Source organism: Salmo salar, chromosome ssa06 (genome assembly GCF_905237065.1).
Source record: "Salmo salar chromosome ssa06, Ssal_v3.1, whole genome shotgun sequence".
NCBI classification, from domain to species: Eukaryota; Metazoa; Chordata; class Actinopteri; order Salmoniformes; family Salmonidae; genus Salmo; species Salmo salar.
This window is the reverse complement of record NC_059447.1, coordinates 66,550,248-66,570,699: the sequence shown is the minus strand read 5'-3', so window position 1 is coordinate 66,570,699 and position 20,452 is coordinate 66,550,248. Positions and strand designations below refer to the sequence as shown.

At 41.9% G+C, this 20,452-nt stretch overlaps 1 protein-coding gene across 1 annotated transcript; it reads left to right on the top strand.

Annotated features, from left to right (window-relative positions):
- Positions 1-1,785: 1,785 nt before the first annotated feature.
- Positions 1,786-10,122, top strand: LOC106607919 (opsin-5-like). Its single transcript, XM_045719524.1, has 6 exons — positions 1,786-1,789; positions 3,869-3,988; positions 5,101-5,271; positions 7,225-7,559; positions 8,312-8,556; positions 9,050-10,122. Exons 1-6 carry the CDS (start codon positions 1,786-1,788, stop codon positions 9,114-9,116), a joined length of 942 nt encoding a protein of 313 aa, XP_045575480.1. The 3' UTR covers positions 9,117-10,122.
- The last annotated feature ends 10,330 nt before the right edge of the window (positions 10,123-20,452 follow it).

Genomic DNA, 20,452 nt, shown 5'->3' with positions numbered 1-20,452 from the left:
TGCAGCATTGAAGGTTCCCAAGAACACAGTGGCCTCCATCATTCTTAAATGGAAGACGTTTAGAACCACCAAGACTCTTTTTAGAGCTGGCCGCCTTACCAAACTGAGCAATCGGGGGAGAAGGGCCTTGGTCAGGGAGGTGACCAAGAACCCAATGGTCACTCTGACAGAGCTCCAGAGTTCCTCTATGGAGATGGGAGAACTTTCCAGAAGGACAACCATCTCTGCAGCACTCCACCAACCAGGACTTTATGGTAGAGTGACCAGATGGAAGCCACTCCTCAGTAAAAGGCACATGACAGCCTGCTTGGAGGTTGCCAAAAGGCACACTTTGCATATGTTTTTGTCCTGCCCTGAGCTAGGCAATAATTGGGAAGAATTATTCAGATCTTATCACAGGTCACTAATATGACTGTACCACTAGATCCTTCCCATATTATTCTTGGAGATGACTGTTCTACCAGTATATATTGTTAGCAAAACCAGATTCATTAATTGGCAGTCATTGCAGCCAATAAATGCACAGCGTTTCTATGGAAGAGTGACACTCTGCCAAGCAAGCAGATCAAATCAAATCAATTTTTATTTGTCACATGCACCGAATACAACAGGTGTAGACCTTAAAGTGAAATGCTTACTTACAAGCCCTTAACCAACGATTCTGTTTTAAGAAAAATAAGTGTAAAGTAAAAATAAAAAATAAATGTAACAAATAATTAAAGAGCAGCAGTAAAATAACAATAGCGATGCTTTTTACAGGGGGTAACGGTACAGAGTCAATGTGCAGGGGCACCAGTTAGTTAAGGTAATTGAGGTAATGTGTCTGTGATCAGGCCTACCACTGTTGTGTCATCAGCAAACGTAATGATGGTGTTGGAGTCATGCCTGGCCATGCAGTCATAAGTGAACAGGGAGTACAGAAGGGGACCGAGAATGTGTTGTTACCTACCCTTACCACCTGGGGGCGGCCCGTCAGTAAGTCCAGGATCCAGTTGCAGAAGGAGGTGTTTAGTCCCAGGGTCCTTAGCTTAGTGATGAGCTTTGAGGGCACTATGCTGTTGAACGCTGAGCTGTAATCAATGAATAGCATTCTCACACAGGTGTTCCTTTTGTCCAGGTGGGAAAGGGCAGTGTGGAGTGCAATAGAGATTGCATCATCTGTGGACCTGTTGGGGCGGTATGCAAATTGGGGTGGGTCTAGGGTTTCTGGGATAATGGTGTTGATATGGGCCATGACCAGCCTTTCAAAGGACTTCATGGCTACAGACGTGGGTGCTACAGGTCGGTAGTCATTTAGGCAGGTTACCTTCCTGTACTTGGGCACAGGGACTATGGTGGTCTGCTTGAAACATGTTGGTATTACAGACTCAGACAGGGAGAGGATGAAAATGTCAGTGAAGACATTTGCCAGCTGGTCAACGCATACTCAGAGTACACGTCCTGGTAATCCATCTGTTGCGCCTTCTTCATCACACTGTCTGTGTGGGTGGACCATTTCAGATTGTCAGTGGTGTGTACGCCGAGGAACTTGAAGCTTTTTACCTTCTCCACTGCGGTCCCATTGATGTGCATAGGGGTGTGCTCCCTCTGCTCTTTCCTGAAGTCCACGATCATCTCCTTAGTTTTGTTGACGTTGAGTGAGACGTTATTTTCCTGGCACCACACTCCCAGAGCCCTCTCCTCCTCCCTGTAGGCTGTCTCATCGTTGTTGGTAATCAAGCCTACTACTGTTGTGTCTTCTGCAAAGTTGATGATTGAGTTGGAGGCATGCTTGCCCACGCGGTCATGGGTGAACAGAGAGTACAGGAGGGGGCTGAGCACTCACCCTTGTGGGGTTTCCTACCTTCACCACCTGGGGGCGACCCATCAGGAAGTCCAGGACCCAGTTGCACAGGGCGGGGTTCAGACCCAGGGCCTCGAGCTTGATGATGAGCTTGGAGGGTACTATGGTGTTGAATGCTGAGCTATAGTCAATGAACAGCATTCTTACATAGGTATGCCTCTTGTCCAGATGGTACAGGGCATTGTGGTGGCTTTTTCATCGTCTGTGGATCTATTGGGGCGGTAAGCAAATTGAAGTGGGTCTAGGGTGGCAGGTAAGGTGGAGGTGATGTGATCCTTGACTAGTCTCTCAAAGCACTTCACGATGACAGAGTTGAGTGCTACGGGGCGATTCATTTAGTTCAATTACCTTTGCTTTCTTATCTACAGGGACAATGATGGCCATCTTGAAGCATGTGGGGACAACAGACTGGTATAGGGAGAGATTGAATATATCTGTGAACACACCAGCCAGCTGGTCTGCGCATGCTCTGAGGATGCAGCTATGGTTAACATATGGGTCGGCATCCTTGTCTTACTCACGTTAGCCACAGAGAGGGAGAGCCCACAGTCCTTGATAGTGGACCGCGTTGGTGGCACTGTATTATCCTCAAAGTGAGAGAAGGTGTTCAGCCTGTCCGGAAGCAAGACGTTGGTGTCCGCGACGTGGCTGGTTTTCCTTTTATAGTACGTGATTGTCTGTAGACCCTGCCACATACGTCTCTTGTCTGAGCCGTTGAACTTGGACTTAACTTTGTCCCTATACCAACATTTAGCCTGCTTGATTGCTTTGCGGAGGGAATAACTACACTGTTTGTATTCTTCCATATTCCCAGTCATCTTGCCCTGGTTAAATGGTTTGCACTTTCAGTTTTGCGCAATGCTCCCATCTATACACGGTTTCTGGTTGTGGTGGGTTTTAATAGTCACAGTGGGTACGACATCTCCTATGCACTTCCTGATAAACTCATTCACCATATCGGTATATGTGTCGATATTATTTTCTGAAGCTACTCTGAACATATCCCAGTCCGCGTGATCTAAACAATCTTGAAGCGTGGATTCTGATTGGTCAGACCAGTGTTGAATAGACCTCACCACGGGTGCTTCCTGCTTGAGTTTCTGCCTATAGGAGAGGAGGAGCAAGATGGCATTGTGGTCCGATTTGCCGAATGGAGGGCCTTATATGCATTCTGGAAGGTAGTATAGCAATGCTTAAGGGTTTTAGCAGCGCGAGTACAACAATCAATATGTTGATAGAATTTCGGGAGCCTCTTCCTTGCTTTGTTAAAATCCACAGCAACAATAAATGCAGCCTCAGGATATGTGGTTTTCAGTTTGCATAAAGTTCAGTGAAATTCTTTGAGGACCGCTGTGGTATCCGCTTGGGGGGGGGGGATTGGCTATTATTGACAAAACTTATCTTGGGAGATAGTACGGTCTGCATTTTATTGTGAAATATTCTAGGTTAGGTGAACAGAAGGACTTGAGTTCCTGTATGCTATCACAGTTACACCATAAGTCGTTAATCATAAAACATATACCTCCACCCTTCTGCTTCCCGGAGAGATGTTTGTTCCTGTCGGCGCGATGTACTGAGATCCCAACTGGCTTTACAGAGTCAGACAGTATATCTCGAGAGAGCCATGTTTCCGTGAAGCAGAGTATGTTACAATCCCTGATGTCTCTCTGAAAAGCAACTCTCGCCTTGAGCTCATCAATTTTATTATCCAGAGATTGGACATTAGCAAGTAAAATAAACTAGCTTATATTTTGGGTTCTAATGGGGTACGACAGTTAAACTAAGATCATGAGGCATTTATAAGTTATATTCTTCAAAAATCAATATGTACATATATCATTCATTTATAAGTAAAAAAATGGACATAGCAACTGCAGATTGCCCCTTTTAAGTATTATAGCATTATAATTAAACCAATTATGCCATAGGCCTAAGTATGTAAATTGACTAACCTGTAGGTACACCCTGTCATGTTGCATTTTACAACTTGTCATGTCTTCCTCTTGTCCTCTGTTTTCTCTGCAGGGATCATGTCAACCATAGGAAATGGCTATGTTATATACATGACCATCAAACGCAAGACAAAGCTAAGGCCACCTGAGCTCATGACAGTCAACTTAGCCATATTTGACTTTGGCATATCAGGTAAACCATTCCGCAGTCTCTTCATACAGTATGTCCATGTACAGTGTGTCTCTGGACAGAACAGTTAAAGTCATAACTTTTTAGGCATGTTTGGTAACTCAACCTGAAATATGCTAAATTGTGGCTTAATCTGGAATTAGTCCTTTATCGCCATCGTTTGGATATTAGAGGAACGGCATCACGTAAAAAAAAACACTCACCTCTAGTATTACTCTACCTGGCATGTTGATCACAATATATCGATAGACTAGGCCTTTGATGTACAAGAGATTTAATTCCACTGTAAGCAGTGATCTTAGTTAAGGTATTTTGTTTTAAAAATCCCCTTTATCTGAGAATATTCTAGTTTCTAAAAGAGTCCCTGTGACCCAGCCAGAAGCACAATTCACAACAGTATGTCTCAGTCTCAGAACAATCTCTGGCCAGCTCTCTCTGTGTCTCATACCACCACGGGATGCTCACTTGTTCACTCATCTGTTTATTTCTTGGTCTCTGGGCCAACTATGTCTCTCTGTATGAGACGCCTGCATTGCTCTCTAGGACTTGAGCCAACGTCCACAGCAGACAACAAGCATGATCTATTTGTGTCTGCCAGCCTTTGCCTGCATCTTGGGAATATCACTCAGATGTTGGAGGTCCAAATGAAAATTAGGGCCAGAATATTTCGGAGCCATTTTACCGTAGTACTGTAGGAGTCATAAAGTGAGAGAAAGACTCTTTTATTAACTATGAGGGTTGGTGGAGAGTGCAGTGTGTGTACGTCAACATGTACATAGAGACAGGGTCATAACTGTGCTCTCTGAACCTCTAGCGACAGACCGGTGAGGATGCCACTTTCTCCTCACACGATAGAAACACTATTTATGATAACCTCTTCTGTCACATGCTATGCCTCAGGATTGTAACTTTACTGCATCTGTTATCATTGTGGGTTTTGAAGAAACAGCACTTCTGTTATGTGAAGTGGATGAAGATGATGGTTTTTCATTGGAATTCTCATGCATTCTAAGACCTACTATGTTACTGTACATGTATACTATATATTGTCATGTCTTTATAGCACACACTGATCATTTGAGGTGGTTAACAACTGTGTGTGTTTGGTCTTGAAGTCACAGGGAAGCCTTTCTTTGTGGCGTCCAGTTTCTCCCACCGCTGGCTGTTTGGCTGGGAGGGCTGTCGTTTCTATGGCTGGGCTGGCTTCTTCTTCGGTGTTGGCAGCCTCATCACCATGACCGTAGTCAGCCTAGACAGATACCTCAAGATCTGCCATCTCAGATACGGTACAGTGGTCTATGTTCTCAGTTTGTGTTTGGTTTACAGCAGGGGTGTCAACAAAAAAATGTGCCCCGCGGGTTGCATTCGGTCTTCAATGGTGTCCGTAGGGCTGCACTGAAAATCGCTTACATTTCCTTGCCTAGCAAAGAATTAGCAAAGAATATCCTCTAACAAATAAATTACTAACAGTGAAATGCTTACTTACGGGTCCTTCCCAATGATGCAGAGAGAAAGAAAATATAGAAATAATAGAAAAGTAAAACATATAATAGAATAAGTAATAATGAATACACAATGAGTAATGATAACTTGGTTATATACAAGGGGTACCAGTATTGAGTCAATGTGCAGGGGCATGAGGTAATTGAGGTAGATAAGTACAAAAAAGCTAGGAATAAAGTGACAGATCTTAAACAGTAGCAGCAGTGTATGTGATGGGTAAAGAAATGTGTGCGGTCAGTGCAGATAGTCTGGATAGCTATTGATTAACTATTTACCTAACTACACTGAACAAAAATATAAATGCAACATGCAACAATTTAGTTACAGTTCATATAAGGAAATCAGTCAATTGAACTAAATTCATTAGGCCCTAATCTATGGATTCCACATGACTGGGAACACAGATATGCATCTGTTGGTTACAGATACCTTAAAAAAAAAAGCTAGGGGTGTGGATCAGAAAACAAGTCAGTATCTGGTGTGACCACTATTTGCCTCGTGCAGCGAGACACACCTCCTTTGCATAGAGTTGATTGTGGCCTGTGGAATGTTGTCCCACTCCTCTACAATGGCTGTGCAAAGTTGCTGGTTATTGGCGGAAACTGGAACACGATGTCGTACACGTCGATCCAGAGCATCCCAAACAGGCTCAGTGGTTGACTTGTCTGGTGTGTATGCAGGCCATGGAAGAGCTGGGACATTTTCAACTTCCAGGAATTGTGTACAGATCCTTGCGACATGGGACCGAGCATTATCATGCTGAAACATGACGTGATGGCGGGGGATGAATGGTACGACAATAGGCCTCAGGATCTCGTGACTTAAAGTTCTCGACCCGCTCCACTACAGCCTTGTCGATGTGAATGGGTGCGTGCTCAGCTCTCCATTTCCTGTAGTCCACAATCAGCTCCTTTGTCTTGCTGACATTGAGGGAGAGGTTGTTGTCCTGGCACCACACTGCCAGGTCTCTGACCTCCTCCCTATAGGCTGTCTCATTGTTGTCGGAAATCAGGCTAATTTAATGATGGTGTTGGAGTTGTGCTCTACAACGCAGTAGCGGGTGAATAGGGAATACATGAAGGCGTCTAAGCATGCACCCCTGAAGGGCTCCCATGTTAAGGGTCAGCGTGGCGACCAGGGGCCGTCCCGTCAGAAAGTCCAGGATCCAGTTGCAGAGGGAGGTGTTCAGTCCCAGGGTCCTTAGCTTACTGTTAGCTTGGAGGGCACTATGGTGTTGAACGCTGAGCTGTAGTCAATATACAGCGTTCTCACATAGTGGGAAAGGGCAGTGTGGAGTGCAATAGAGATTGTGTCATCTGTGGATCTGTTTGGGCGGTACAGTGTATCATCTAATCTTTTTTTTTAAATTGTAGACACTTCCTGACTGTCTAGCTTTCAATTCAGTGATTATTAGCGAGCTAGACACAGTCAAGAAACTTTATGAATGTACTGTAGGTCCATTATCATTTCTACACAGTTTGATTTAGTCATTTTAAAGTATAAAAAAAACTTTACAAGTTGTATTTGTTTTACTTAAACCACCCGGGGTCCGGATTGGACCCGGGGCGTATGTTTGACACCCCTGTTTACAGTAACACAAGACCTTTATAAGAATGAATAATTAGCACTTTTTCATTAATAGGTTAATTGAAATTATGATCTGTGATATCTGGACACTTTATTATTATGATGAACCGATTAATTATCAATCATTCTGCCCATAATTGTACCCACAGGGACGTGGCTAAAGAGGCAACATGCTTTCCTAAGTATGGTGTTTGTGTGGCTGTATGCAGGCTTCTGGGCCACCATGCCCCTGGTGGGCTGGGGCAGCTATGCTCCCGAGCCCTTTGGCACTTCCTGCACTCTGGACTGGTGGCTAGCCCAGGCCTCCGTGGCGGGCCAGAGCTTCGTCATTGCAATCCTCTTCTTCTGCCTTATCTTCCCCACCGGCATCATCGTTTTCTCCTACGTCATGATCATCTTCAAGGTCAAGTCCTCAGCCAAGGAAATCTCCCACTTTGACACCAGGAACAAGAACAGCCATAATCTGGAGATGAAACTGACCAAGGTGTGTGTGTGTGTGTGTGTGTGTGTGTGTGTGTGTGTGTGTGTGTGTGTGTGTGTGTGTGTGTGATCAGAGCCCTGAACAGACATGAATTTTAAGCCCGAGCCCTACCTATGCCTGCAACGTTCAGGCTCTACCCTACCCAGGCCCGATTGCTTCTGCCAAATTGAAGGCCCTGCCCGAAACCCGAAATCAGAAATAACATCCTCCGTTAGTAAATCAATTAGCTGCGCCTTTCTGTCTGTCACTCGCTCCCTGAGCGCTGCTCACTCTGCATGCTCTCTGCTCATGACGAATCTGACTGTGAGTATCCATAGCAATGGCTCCACTTGGGCTCCTCTGCTCAATTATGAGACATGAGAGAGCAGTTTGCTGTTAGCAACTTTGTCACTCTAAACTCTGACAAAACTCAAGGAACATTATTATTTTCCGTGAAATAATCTCTCCTGTCTTATATTTGAAAAAGCACTTCTGACACAATGTTATGATCTTAGTTAGATATGACTGTATTGCGCAGCTTCAAAATGTTAGTGATCAATTTATGGATACCCAAGGCCTGCCCGTACCCTAGTTATTGACGAAAAAACAGGCCCTACCCGGCCCTAACCCGATGTATAATGTCAGGGCCCGTCGGGCTCGGGTCGGTTAGCAGAGCTCTTGTGTGTGTGTGGGTGTGTGTGCACGGAACCTCACCTCAGAGATACTTTAACTATTGTGAGACTGACCAGTGATGTGGTTCTACTTGTGTCCTCCAGGTGGCGATGCTGATCTGTGCTGGTTTCTTGATAGCGTGGATCCCGTATGCAGTGGTCTCAGTGGTGTCTGCGTTTGGCGAGCCTGACTCAGTGCCTATCTCGGTCTCTGTGATCCCCACTCTGCTTGCTAAGTCCTCTGCCATGTACAATCCCATCATCTACCAGGTCATCAACCTGAAACATTCCTGCGCTAAATCCTCCTGTTTTCAAGTTCTGAAGAAGCGCACACAATTAAAAAAGTCAAGGTATGGAGTAGTATTCATTTCATGGCTTTCTCTTTTACTTTCTATTCCCCTGGATGGACAGTTAAAACTGTACAGACCTAGTTTAACATTTACCTTGTTTAATGGCTTGAAAGAGTTAAAACGATATAGTTTAAACATTTTCTCAAACAGCTTGCTAGATCTAGAGTTAAAGGTAGACTCAGCTAAATGACGTTGCCACGAGCAGCATCGCAGATATTAAGATGAGCGAGATGCAAGACTTTGCTTTCACACAGTCATACATAATATCTGCTCATATGCAACGGGTTCGCTTCACAGCGTGGTAGTCAGGGCACCAAAACAGCGGAGAAGTTGAGCCTCATGCTTCAACGCTCTTAGTTGTTGTGGAAATTGACCCACTATGCTGTTTACTTTCTGCATCTACGTCATATCGCCACTATACCTTAAAAATTGCATAGTTTTCAATGAAACTTTTCTAACTTATGAAACTTTTCTCCCATTGTATCTTCCACAGGTTTTACACAATTTCTGGCTCGCTTAAAGTCAGTCCATCCGGTAATGAGTCTCACATTGAAATGTGAGAGAAAGACAGTGGTAATTTCCTGTGATTTGAAACCTGTCCAATGACAACCCTGCTATCATCTGCAAAGATATTGACCACCGCTCATCACCCAGACCTACTGTATGCTACCCAGCCTTGCTGTATCTATGTTCCTGCTTCAAACAGCTCTCTGTACTCTCCTACCTCACGTCCCTCTGTGTTTACAGCTCAAGGCTGGTGTCAAGATGTATTTTTACATTTTGTACAAATTGTGTATTGTGACACCTGTGACATGCATATTTAAACTTGAACCTTTATGTGCTCCTGTAAGAGCTAAAGTGTTGTTAAGAATGAGGTATGATATACAGATGTTGGATCTTAATTTGACCAGTTTTGTTGCAGGAGTAAAATAATCCTGCAGCAGGAGGAGGATTATTTGATTATTCTGAAAATAAAGTTAGAATTTCGAACAGGAAATAGTTTTGATAGGATACAGTAGGCTATAGTTTAGGTGTGAGATCTAGTGATAGAAAGAGAAACTGCAGGTTTTCAGGGACATTATGTTACTACTAGGACTCTTAAAAATGTTCTGTGGAGCAAAGTGATCAAATGAAGATACCATATCTGAACAGAGAGCTGGAGAGACTGTGGTGTTGATGTTGGGGTTATTCCCTGCTTCAGGCAGGTTTGACCGTAGCAGCACTTTTCATCAATGGTCAATGTCGTCATGTGATTCTTAGTGTCACTGGATACATGTTTAGAGACGTCATTGACATCACAAAACAAAATACTATTTTAGCTCATGCACAAACTGCACGCTCCACAGCGAGGTAGCCACCAGCGCATGTTAATTGGACCAAATATCAAGTCACAGCACAACAATGTCTGTTAAGAGTAGTGGCTATGTGGTACAGCACTATGCTCCTGTCATCGTTATTCATTCTGTATGCGCAGATGTTAGCTTTTACATCTCATATACAAGACATTAAGAACACCTTCCTAATATTGAGTTGCACCCTCCCTTTAACCCTCAGAACAGCCTCAATTTGTCGGGGCATGGATTCGACAAGGTGTCAAAAGCGTTCGACAGGAATGCTGGCCCATGTTGACTCCAATGCTTTCCAAAGTTGTGTCAAGTTGGCTGGATGTCCTTTGGTAAAATGTTGAGTGTGAAAAATCAAGCAGCGATGCAGTTCTTGACACAAACCTGTGCGCCTGGCACCTACCACCATACCCTGTTCAAAGACACTTCAATATTTTGTCTTGCACTTTCACCCTCTAAATGGCACACATTCACAATCCATGTCTTAAGGCTTAAAAATCCTTCTTTAACCTAGCTCCTCACCTTCATCTACACTGATTGAAGTGGGTTTAACAGGGGACAGCTATAAGGGATCATAGCTTTCACCTGGATTCACCTTGTCAGTCTCTGTCATGGAAAGAGCAGATGTTCTTAATGCTGTGTACACTCAGTTTATGTTGATTGACAAAGCACAATTTAATAAAAATCCACATAATCAGAAAGAATAAGACAACCATAAATGTGTTTTTTGCTTGTATACCTTTCAATTACTAAATTAAATTAAAAGTAATTCAATTAATTAAAGTAAGGAGAGGTGCTATTAAGATCAAAGTCAGTTTTCTTTTGAGTAACATTTTGTTTAATGTTGTTTCATGTTTTTTTTAAAAGTATTTATACTGTGTGTGCTTGTATATGGAGTCCAGGCTTTGAGTTATATGCAAGAAAACAATCTTTAGAAAAACAAACATTCAGCGCAAATAATGATCCTATTGGTTATTATTACAGCTGTAATATTGTCTATTATTGTCTTTTAAATCTTTCATCTTTACTCTAACTGAGGGTGTCCGCATTCACACACTGTAAAAACAAAAGAGGCCCTGGGCTCGCTGACCTCCTTAGAACAATAGAAAGGCAGAAGGATCAACACACCTGTACTCAGCCTAAGGTCCTAACATTGGCAAGAACAATCAAAAATCTTTATTTGACAGGATTTATTCAAAATTATACAACAGGTGGGTCTAATCCTGAATGCTGATTGGAAAACCGCATTCCAGCTAGCGTCTATTCCACAAGTTACCACCGGCTAAATCTATGACGTTAAAATGCCTATTTACTCTGTTCCATCTGACGGTGCAATCCACTGTCTCATCAGCCCAGCCAGGCAATTTATAAACTTGATCTCCACAATAAAAAGCATCTAGACATTATCTCATATTTATTTTAGACTAACATTTAGTTTTCAACAGCGGAGATTTGTATAAACCTTGCTGTCTGTCTCTCCGACATTTACAATATTACTTCAATATTCAAATTCGATCTCCAGCTGTCGCATAGTAATGCACATGTCGGGAGTTGGGACGAGACAGGCAGGCAACTTTTCTCAGCCAATCGAAATCATGAATCAGCATAATTTTTATGGATATATATAGAAAGAACTATCAATAGAAAACAGGTCAAACGAAACGTTTACAGTCTTTCTAGCTGCAGTTTGAAGTGATTCTGTTAGCTGTCTTGTTGGCTAGCTCCTCTGAACAACAGTTTCCTGATGAGAGAGTACATTTTCTATGCCAGGCGAAATCGCGCCTCATTAGCTCATTGTTATGGATGTATCCGATTAAATGTCTCCTTATTCTAGCTGCACTGTTTGACGTGATTGTAAGTTAGCCAGAGTTGGATATCTAGAAATCAAGGGATGAGTACGTTGCCAGCCAGTATGGCAATGGAACATTTAGAAAAAACGACTGGGTTGCATCCATAGATACAGAACAAAAAGGCTGAACGAATGGGTCGCGTCTCTTTCAACCGAACCGATAGAACGAACGACCAGACGGCTTGGGTAGCAACTCTAGATTTGTGTCGGCACTATATCTTGTGAAAGGATGAAATAGTATGAATAAATTCATCAAAATAATGTTTTTAATGAAAATATGTCAATCATTATTTGAATATGTTGGTTACCCGTTTTTAAGAGTGATAATGCCCTTGAAGCCAGTGTTTGGAGGATATATTGGCATGGTTTGCCGGCCCGCGACTTACAACACCCGTGCCAATATATCCTCCAAACACCAGCTTCAAGGGCATTAACCCCTGTGCGGCCTCGACATCCAGCGAAAAATCCTATCGCCATTAGCATAACAAAATGTAATAATCTTTTTTTTTCATTTTTTTTTTTCAATTATATCGTTTTATAGATACACCTCTCCTGAATCGAACCACGTTGTCCGATTTCAAAAAGGCTTTACAGCAAAAGCAAAACATTAGATTATGTTAGAGGAGTATATCGTAAAAGTAGCCACATAGCCATTTTCCGACCAACCACATGCATCACAAATAACCAAAAAACAGCTAAATGCAGCACTAACCTTTGACAATCTTCATCAGATGACACACCTAGGACATCATGTTACACAATACATGCATTCTTTTGTTCGATAAAGTTCATATTTATATATAAAAACAGCATTTTACATCGGTGCATAACGTTGGCTAACTATTTTCCCTCAAATGCATCCGATGAAACAGCGCTACAATTTACTAAATTACTATTCGAAAACATTTTTAAAATGTAATATTGTCATTCTAAGATTTATAGATGAATATCTCTTGAAAGCACCTGTAATGCCAGATTTAAAAATAACTTTACTGGGTAATCACACTTTGCGATAAAAGGGGATGCGATACTCAGAACAATAGGCTAGCAATACAGGTCAGCGCCATCTTGGAACAATCGCATATCAAATCTAGTCTTGTATACTATTGTCAATAATCCCTTACCTTTGATTATCTTCATCCTTAGGCACTTCCAGGAATCCCAGGTCCACAACAAATGTATTTTAGTTCGAAAAAGTTCATCCTTTATGTTCCATTAGCTTGTTGTTGTTAGCGCGTTCTGAAGGCTGCACCAAAAGTTCCGACGTGCGCGGGGCTACTCTTTCAACAAAATGCATTTTTTTCTTATTTAGGTTCGTTCAAACATGTCAAACGTTGTATAACATAAATCGTTAGGGCCTTTTTCAACCAGAGCTCCAATAAGATTCAAGGGGGACGATTGCATTGTCTTTATAAACGTTTCGAAAGGGGAGGGTAGCCAGGGGCGCCGGCGTCATAATGGTGATGGCCCTCCTCATGTGACCACGTTCCACAGCGTGTCATTCTGTCAGTTTTCACAGTAGGAGACTCAAATCACTTTGTAAAGTCTGGGGACATCTAGTGGAAGCAATAGGAAGTGCTCAATGAACCATAGCTCACGGTGTGATTAATAGGCAACGTGATGAAGTTGAGTCCGCAATTCAGAATTCCACTTCCTGTTTCGATCTGTCTCGGGGTTTTGACTGCCATATGAGTTCTGTTATACTCACAGACACCATTCAAACAGTTTTAGAAACTTTAGGGTGTTTTCTATCCACAAGTATTAATTATATGCATATCCTAGCTTCTGAGTTTGAGTAGTAGGCCGTTTAAAATGGGCACAAATTCTTTTCAAAATGCGCTGTGGCGCCCCCTATCCTAGGCGACCGTCATTAAGCAATATCTCCTGTTTTAGTGGATCTGTGTTTTTGTTGTTTGTATGATTTTCTGTTGGTACTCTTTCATTGCTTTGCTAATCATTTGATTTTATTTGTTTTTTATTTTATTGTGTAAAGTTGTGAATGACAGAATTAGGAGAAGCTTATTGATATCAAATGTTCTATAATGTTATGCATTTTTTGCCCATTTTTGAGATTTGCATCTGTACAAAATGTATGTCAACTAAGAGGTTAATATTGACGTCAAAGAGGTAATAGTCAACTGTAATGCTTACCTGTCATCACATCTTGCTTATGTACAAAAATTATGAATGAGGAAGGAGATAGCTAATATCGTTATTTGATCTCAGGTATAGGTTAAGACAAGGTGTATTTTTTTTTCCTTGGTGGGCTGTCTGTATGTCTCCACATCACAGGATTAGTCTTGCCACGTTATCTGCCTCTGTTGGGTTTCTTAAAGGGGTTAACCTGTTAGGGCTAGGGGGCAGTATTTGCACGGCTGGATAAAAAAATGTACCCGATTTAATCTGGTTACTAATCCTACCCAGTAACTAGAATATGCATATACTTATTATATATGGATAGAAAACACCCTAAAGTTTCTAAAACTGTTTGAATGGTGTCTGTGAGTATAACAGAACTCATTTGGCAGGCAAAACCCTGAGACATTTTCTGACAGGAAGTGGATACCTGATGTGTTGTATTACCTTTAAACCTATGCCATTGAAAAACACAGGGGCTGAGGAATATTTTGGCACTTCCTATTGCTTCCACTAGATGTCACCAGCCTTTACAAAGTGTTTTGAGTCTTCTGGAGGGAGATCTGACCGAACAAGAGCCATGGAACGATGATGGCCCATTAGACACCTGGCGCGCGAGTTCATGTTGGGTACCCTCGTTCCAATACGTTATAAAAGAGAATGCATTCGTCCACCTTGAATATTATTCATGTTCTGGTTAAAAAAGGCCCTAATGATTTATGCTATACAACGTTTGACATGTTTGAACGAACGTAAATATATTTTTTCCCCTCGTTCATGAAGTGAAGTCCGGCGGGCTTAGATCATGTGCTAACAAGACAGAGATTTTTGGACATAAATGATGAGCTTTTTTGAACAAAACTACATTCGTTATGGACCTGTGATACCTGGAAGTGACATCTGATGAAGAGAATCAAAGGTAATGGATTATTTACATAGTATTTTCGATTTTAGATCTCCCCAACATGGCGGCTAGTCTGTATCGCAACGCGTATTTTTCTGGGCGCAGTGCTCAGATTATTGCAAAGTGTGATTTCCCAGTAAGGTTATTTTTAAATCTGGCAAGTTGATTGCGTTCAAGAGATGTAAATCTATAATTCTTTAAATGACAATATAATATTTTACCAATGTTTTCTAATTTTAATTATTTAATTTGTGGTGCTGACTTGACTGCCGGTTATTGGAGGGAAACGATTTCCTCAACATCAATGCCATAGTAAAACGCAGTTTTTGGATATAAATATGAACTTGATAGAACTAAAAATGCATGCATTGTCTAACATAATGTCCTAGGAGTGTCATCTGATGGAGATTGTAAAAGGTTAGTGCATCATTTTAGCTGGTTTTATGGTTTTGGTGACCCTGTCTTTGAATTGACAAAACATTACACACAACTCTTGTAAATGTACTGTCCTAACATACTCTAAATTTATGCTTTCGCCGTAAAACCTTTTTGAAATCGTAAAACGTGGTTAGATTAAGGAGATTTTTATCTTTCAAAGGGTGTAAAATAGTTGTATGTTTGAAAAATTTGAATTTTGACATTTATTTGGATTCAAATTTGCCAGTCTTGAAATGCACCTGCTGTTGATGGAGTGCACCACGGGTGGGACGCTTGCGTCCCACCTAGCCCATAGAGGTTAAGGATGATGCACTAGTGAACTTCAACAGGGTTTGATTGTGTCTCAGAAAAGAAGGCTGCTCTACAGGTGTAGGATCTTAATTTGAGGCAGTTTGCTGCAGCAGGAAAGTAATTATTCAGCAGGAGAAAATTTGAATTATTTTGTGGATTATAGTTAATGTTCATTTTTGTTGGGGTTGATACATTTTTTTTGTGCGGGAACATCAAGTCTGAAATTTCTAAGTGGAAATTACAAACTTCAGAAGCCTTTTTAAATTTCCTGCAGCAGGGTGATCAAATTAAGATCCTACATCTGTCATTCATTGCATTTTCCAAACTAAATCTCTGAAAGTGTTTTGTTTTAATGTTTTATCATGAAGAACATAATCTGAAGAAGCAAGTACTGTGGTCCAGGAGGAATATGTCACATTGCTTATTGTCATATGTATTTCCTAAAAGCATACAGTATGTAATTGTATTAATTTATACTACCTGTAGCTTGCTTTCAAGTACCACATGTCACACCTTATACTTCATTCCACATTCTTTGAGGAATTTGTTTTTGTCCCTTTATTTTGTGAAGAAAAAGTACAGTATTCAATAGCCATTGCAAATCTGTTGTGTTGAATAAAGATAAGTGCAAATAAAAGGTGCAGTTATGCACATATATTTAGATGATATATATGTTTTATTTATTTTTGATAAGGCACCCTCATGAGGAGAGAATAGAATGGTACACAAATAGTCTGGATCCCATGTTGATACAAACTTCAGAGTCACCTAACACAACTCAGTCACAAAACACTTAACTCAGAGTCACATAACACTTCTACTGGAAAGTCTGATTTAATCATCATGAGTTACATGTACAATACCCTACAATAAATTGATCCTAAAATGTAAGATCGTCAGACCAATATTCATGTGAAGCACATATATAAAGGGATATATAAATATAAATATATCAAAAAAATAAAGGGAACACTTAAACAACACAATGTAACTCCAAGTCAATCACGCTTCTGTGAAATCAAACTGTCCACTTAGGAAGCAACACTGATTGACAATAAATTTCACATGCTGTTGTGCAAATGGAATAGACAACAGGTGGAAATTATAGGCAATTAGCAAGACACCCCATATAAAGGAGTGGTTCTGCAGGTGGTGACCACAGACCACTTCTCAGGTCCTATGCTACCTGGCTGATGTTTTGGTCACTTTTGAATGCTGGCGGTGCTTTCACTCTAGTGGTAGCATGAGACGGAGTCTACAACCCACACAAGTGGCTCAGGTAGTGCAGCTCATCCAGGATGGCACATCAATGCGAGCTGTGGCAAGAAGGTTTGCTGTGTCTGTCAGCGTAGTGTCCAGAGCATGGAGGCGCTACCAGGAGACAGGCCAGTACATCAGGAGACGTGGAGGAGGCCGTAGGAAGGCAACAACCCAGCAGCAGGACCGCTACCTCCGCCTTTGTGCAAGGAGGAGCAGGGAAAGCACTGCCAGAGCCCTGCAAAATGACCTCCAGCAGGCCACAAATGTGCATGTGTCTGCTCAAACGGTCAGAAACAGACTCCATGAGGGTGGTATGAGGGCCCGACGTCCACAGGTGGGGGTTGTGCTTACAGCCCAACACCGTGCAGGACGTTTGGCATTTGCCAGAGAACACCAACATTGGCAAATTCGCCACTGGCGCCCTGTGCTCATCAGAGATGAAAGCAGGTTCACACTGAGCACATGTGACAGACGTGACAGAGTCTGGAGACGCCGTGGAGAACGTTCTGCTGCCTGCAACATCCTCCAGCATGACCGGTTTGGCGGTGGGTCAGTCATGGTGTGGGGTGGCATTTCTTTGGGGGGCCGCACAGCCCTCCATGTGCTCGCCAGAGGTAGCCTGACTGCCATTAGGTACCGAGATGAGATCCTCAGACCCCTGGTGAGACCATATGCTGGTGCGGTTGGCCCTGGGTTCCTCCTAATGCAAGACAATGCTAGACCTCATGTGGCTGGAGTGTGTCAGCAGTTCCTGCAAGAGGAAGGCATTGATGCTATGGACTAGCCAGCCCGTTCCCCAGACCTGAATCCAATTGAGCACATCTGGGACATCATGTCTCGCTCCATCCACCAACGCCACGTTGCATCACAGACTGTCCAGGAGTTGGCGGATGCTTTAGTCCAGGTCTGGGAGGAGATCCCTCAGGAGACCATCCGCCACCTCATCAGGAGCATGCCCAGGTGTTGTAGGGAGGTCATACAGGCACGTGGAGGCCACACACACTACTGAGCCTCATTTTGACTTGTTTTAAGGACATTACATCAAAGTTGGATCAGCCTGTAGTGTGGTTTTCCACTTTAATTTTGAGTGTGACTCCAAATCCAGACCTCCATAGGTTGATAAATTCGATTTCCATTGATTATGTTTGTGTGATTTTGTTGTCAGCACATTCAACTATGTAAAGAAAAAAGTATTTAATAATATTATTTCATTCATTCAGATCTAGGATGTGTTATTTTAGTGTTCCCTTTATTTTTTTGAGCAGTATATATATTCATATTTTCTGCAGAATTTTAACTGAACATTTCCATGCCTTTGAGCAAGCATGGCCTAAACATTTTATTGCTGTATTTAGTTGCTGACAATGGCACTTAACAGCAAACCATTTTATTTAATTTGGCAAAGGCTCAAGATCTTGGTGAAGAAATGGATATCCAGTACCATGATTGCAGATATTCCTCAATTTTAACTACATGCTTACAGTGCATTTGGTGAGTATTCAGACCCGTTGCCTTTTTTCACATTTTGTTACGTTACAGCCTAATTTTAAAATTGACTAAATCGTTTTTCCCCCTCATCAATTTCCACACAATACCCCATAATGACAAAGCAAAAACAGGTTTTTATACATTATTGCAAATGTATTAAAAAAAAACAACTGAAATATCACATTTACTTAAGTATTCAGACCCTTTACTCAGTACTTTGTTGAAACACCTTTGGCAAGGTTTTCAGACTTGTATCTTGTTGGGTATGATGCTACAAGCTTGGCACACCTGTATTTGGTGAGTTTCTCTAATTTTTCTCTGCAGATCCTCTCAAGCTCTGTCAGGTTGGACAGGGAGCGTAACTGCACAGCTACTTTCAGGTATCTCCAGAGATGTTCGATCGGGTTCATGTCTGGGCTCTGGCTGAGCCACTCAAGGACATTCAGACACTTGTACCTACAGTTGAAGTCGGAAGTTTACATACACCTTAGCCAAATACATTTAAACTCAGTTTTTCACAATTCCTGACATTTAATCCTAGTAAAATAACCCTGTCTTAGGTCAGTTAGGATCACCACTTTATTTGAAGAATGTGAAATGTCAGAATAATAGTAAAGAGAATGATTTATTTCAGTTTTTATTTATTTCATCACATTCCCATTGGGTCAGAAGTTTACACACACTCAATTAGTATTGCCTTTAAATTGTTTAACTTGGGTCAAACGTTTCAGGTAGCCTTCCACAAGCTTCCCACAATATGTTGGGTGAATTTTGGCCCATTGCTCCTGACAGAGCTGGTGTAACTGAGTCAGGTTTGTAGGCCTCCTTGCTCGCACATGCTTTTAAAGTTCTGCCCACAAATTTACTATAGGATTGAGGTCAGGGCTTTGTGATGGCCATACCTTGACTTTGTTGTCCTTAAGCCATTTTGCCACAACTTTCGAAGCATGCTTGTCCATTTGGAAGATCAATTTGCGACCAAGCTTTAACTTCCTGACTGATGTCTTGAGATGTTGCTTCAATATATCCAGATCATTTTACTTCCTCATGATGACAGCTATTTTGTGAAGTGCACCAGTCCCTCCTGCAGCAAAGCACCCCCACAACATGATGCTGCCACCCCCGTGCTTCATGGTTGGGATGGTGTTCTTCGGCTTGCAAGCCTCCCTCTTTTTCCTCCAAACATAACAATGGTCATTATGGCCAAACAGTTCTATTTTTGTTTCATCAGACCAGAGGACATTTCTCCAAAAAGTACGATCTTTGTCCCCATGTGCAGTTGCAAACCGTAGTCTTGCTTTTTTATGGCGGTTTTGGAGCAGTGGCTTCTTCCTTGCTGAGCGGCCTTTCAGGTCATGTCGATATAGGACTCGTTTTACTGTCGATATAGATGCTTTTGTACCTTTTTCCTCCAGCATCTTCACAAGGTCCTTTGCTATTGTTCTGGGATTGATTTGCACTTTTCTCGCACCAAAGTACGTTCATCTCTAGGAGACAGAACGCGTCTCCTTCCTGAGCAGTATGATGGAAGCATGGTCACATGGTGTTTGTACAGATGAACGTGGTACCTTCAGGCGTTTGGAAATTGCTCCCAAGGGTGAACCAGACTTGCGGAGGTTTACAATTCTTTTTCTGAGGTCTTGAAACATCTCAAGGATGATCAATGGAAACAAGATGCACCTGAGCTCAATTTTGAGTGTCATAGCAAAGGGTCTGATTACTTATGTCAATAAGATATTTTTGGGGTTTTAATACATTTGCAAAAATATCTAAAAACCTGTTTTCACTTTGTCATTATGGGGTATTTAATCTGTTTTCGAATAAGGGTGTAACATAACAACATTTGGAAAAAGGGAAGGGGTCTGAATACTTTCCGAATGCACTGTACGTCTACTTTGTCCTATAATCAGATGGTCAACACAATCAATAGGGAGAAGATGAAATATTTTAATTTCATAATTAGCAAGGAAATCCAAGGAGACATAGTTTTTCACATCATGCCCTTTAAATGCCATGCTTAAATGATATCTGATGATCTGAGGAGATTGTGGCATTAAAAGATAGGGTCTCCCAAAATGAAAACTCTTATAAGATAATTGTGGCCTACTGTAATACTTGGCCTGCCACGGATGGAGACTGGGTCACTATGCGTCCATTGGATATATTCTATCCACTATCCTTTACTGC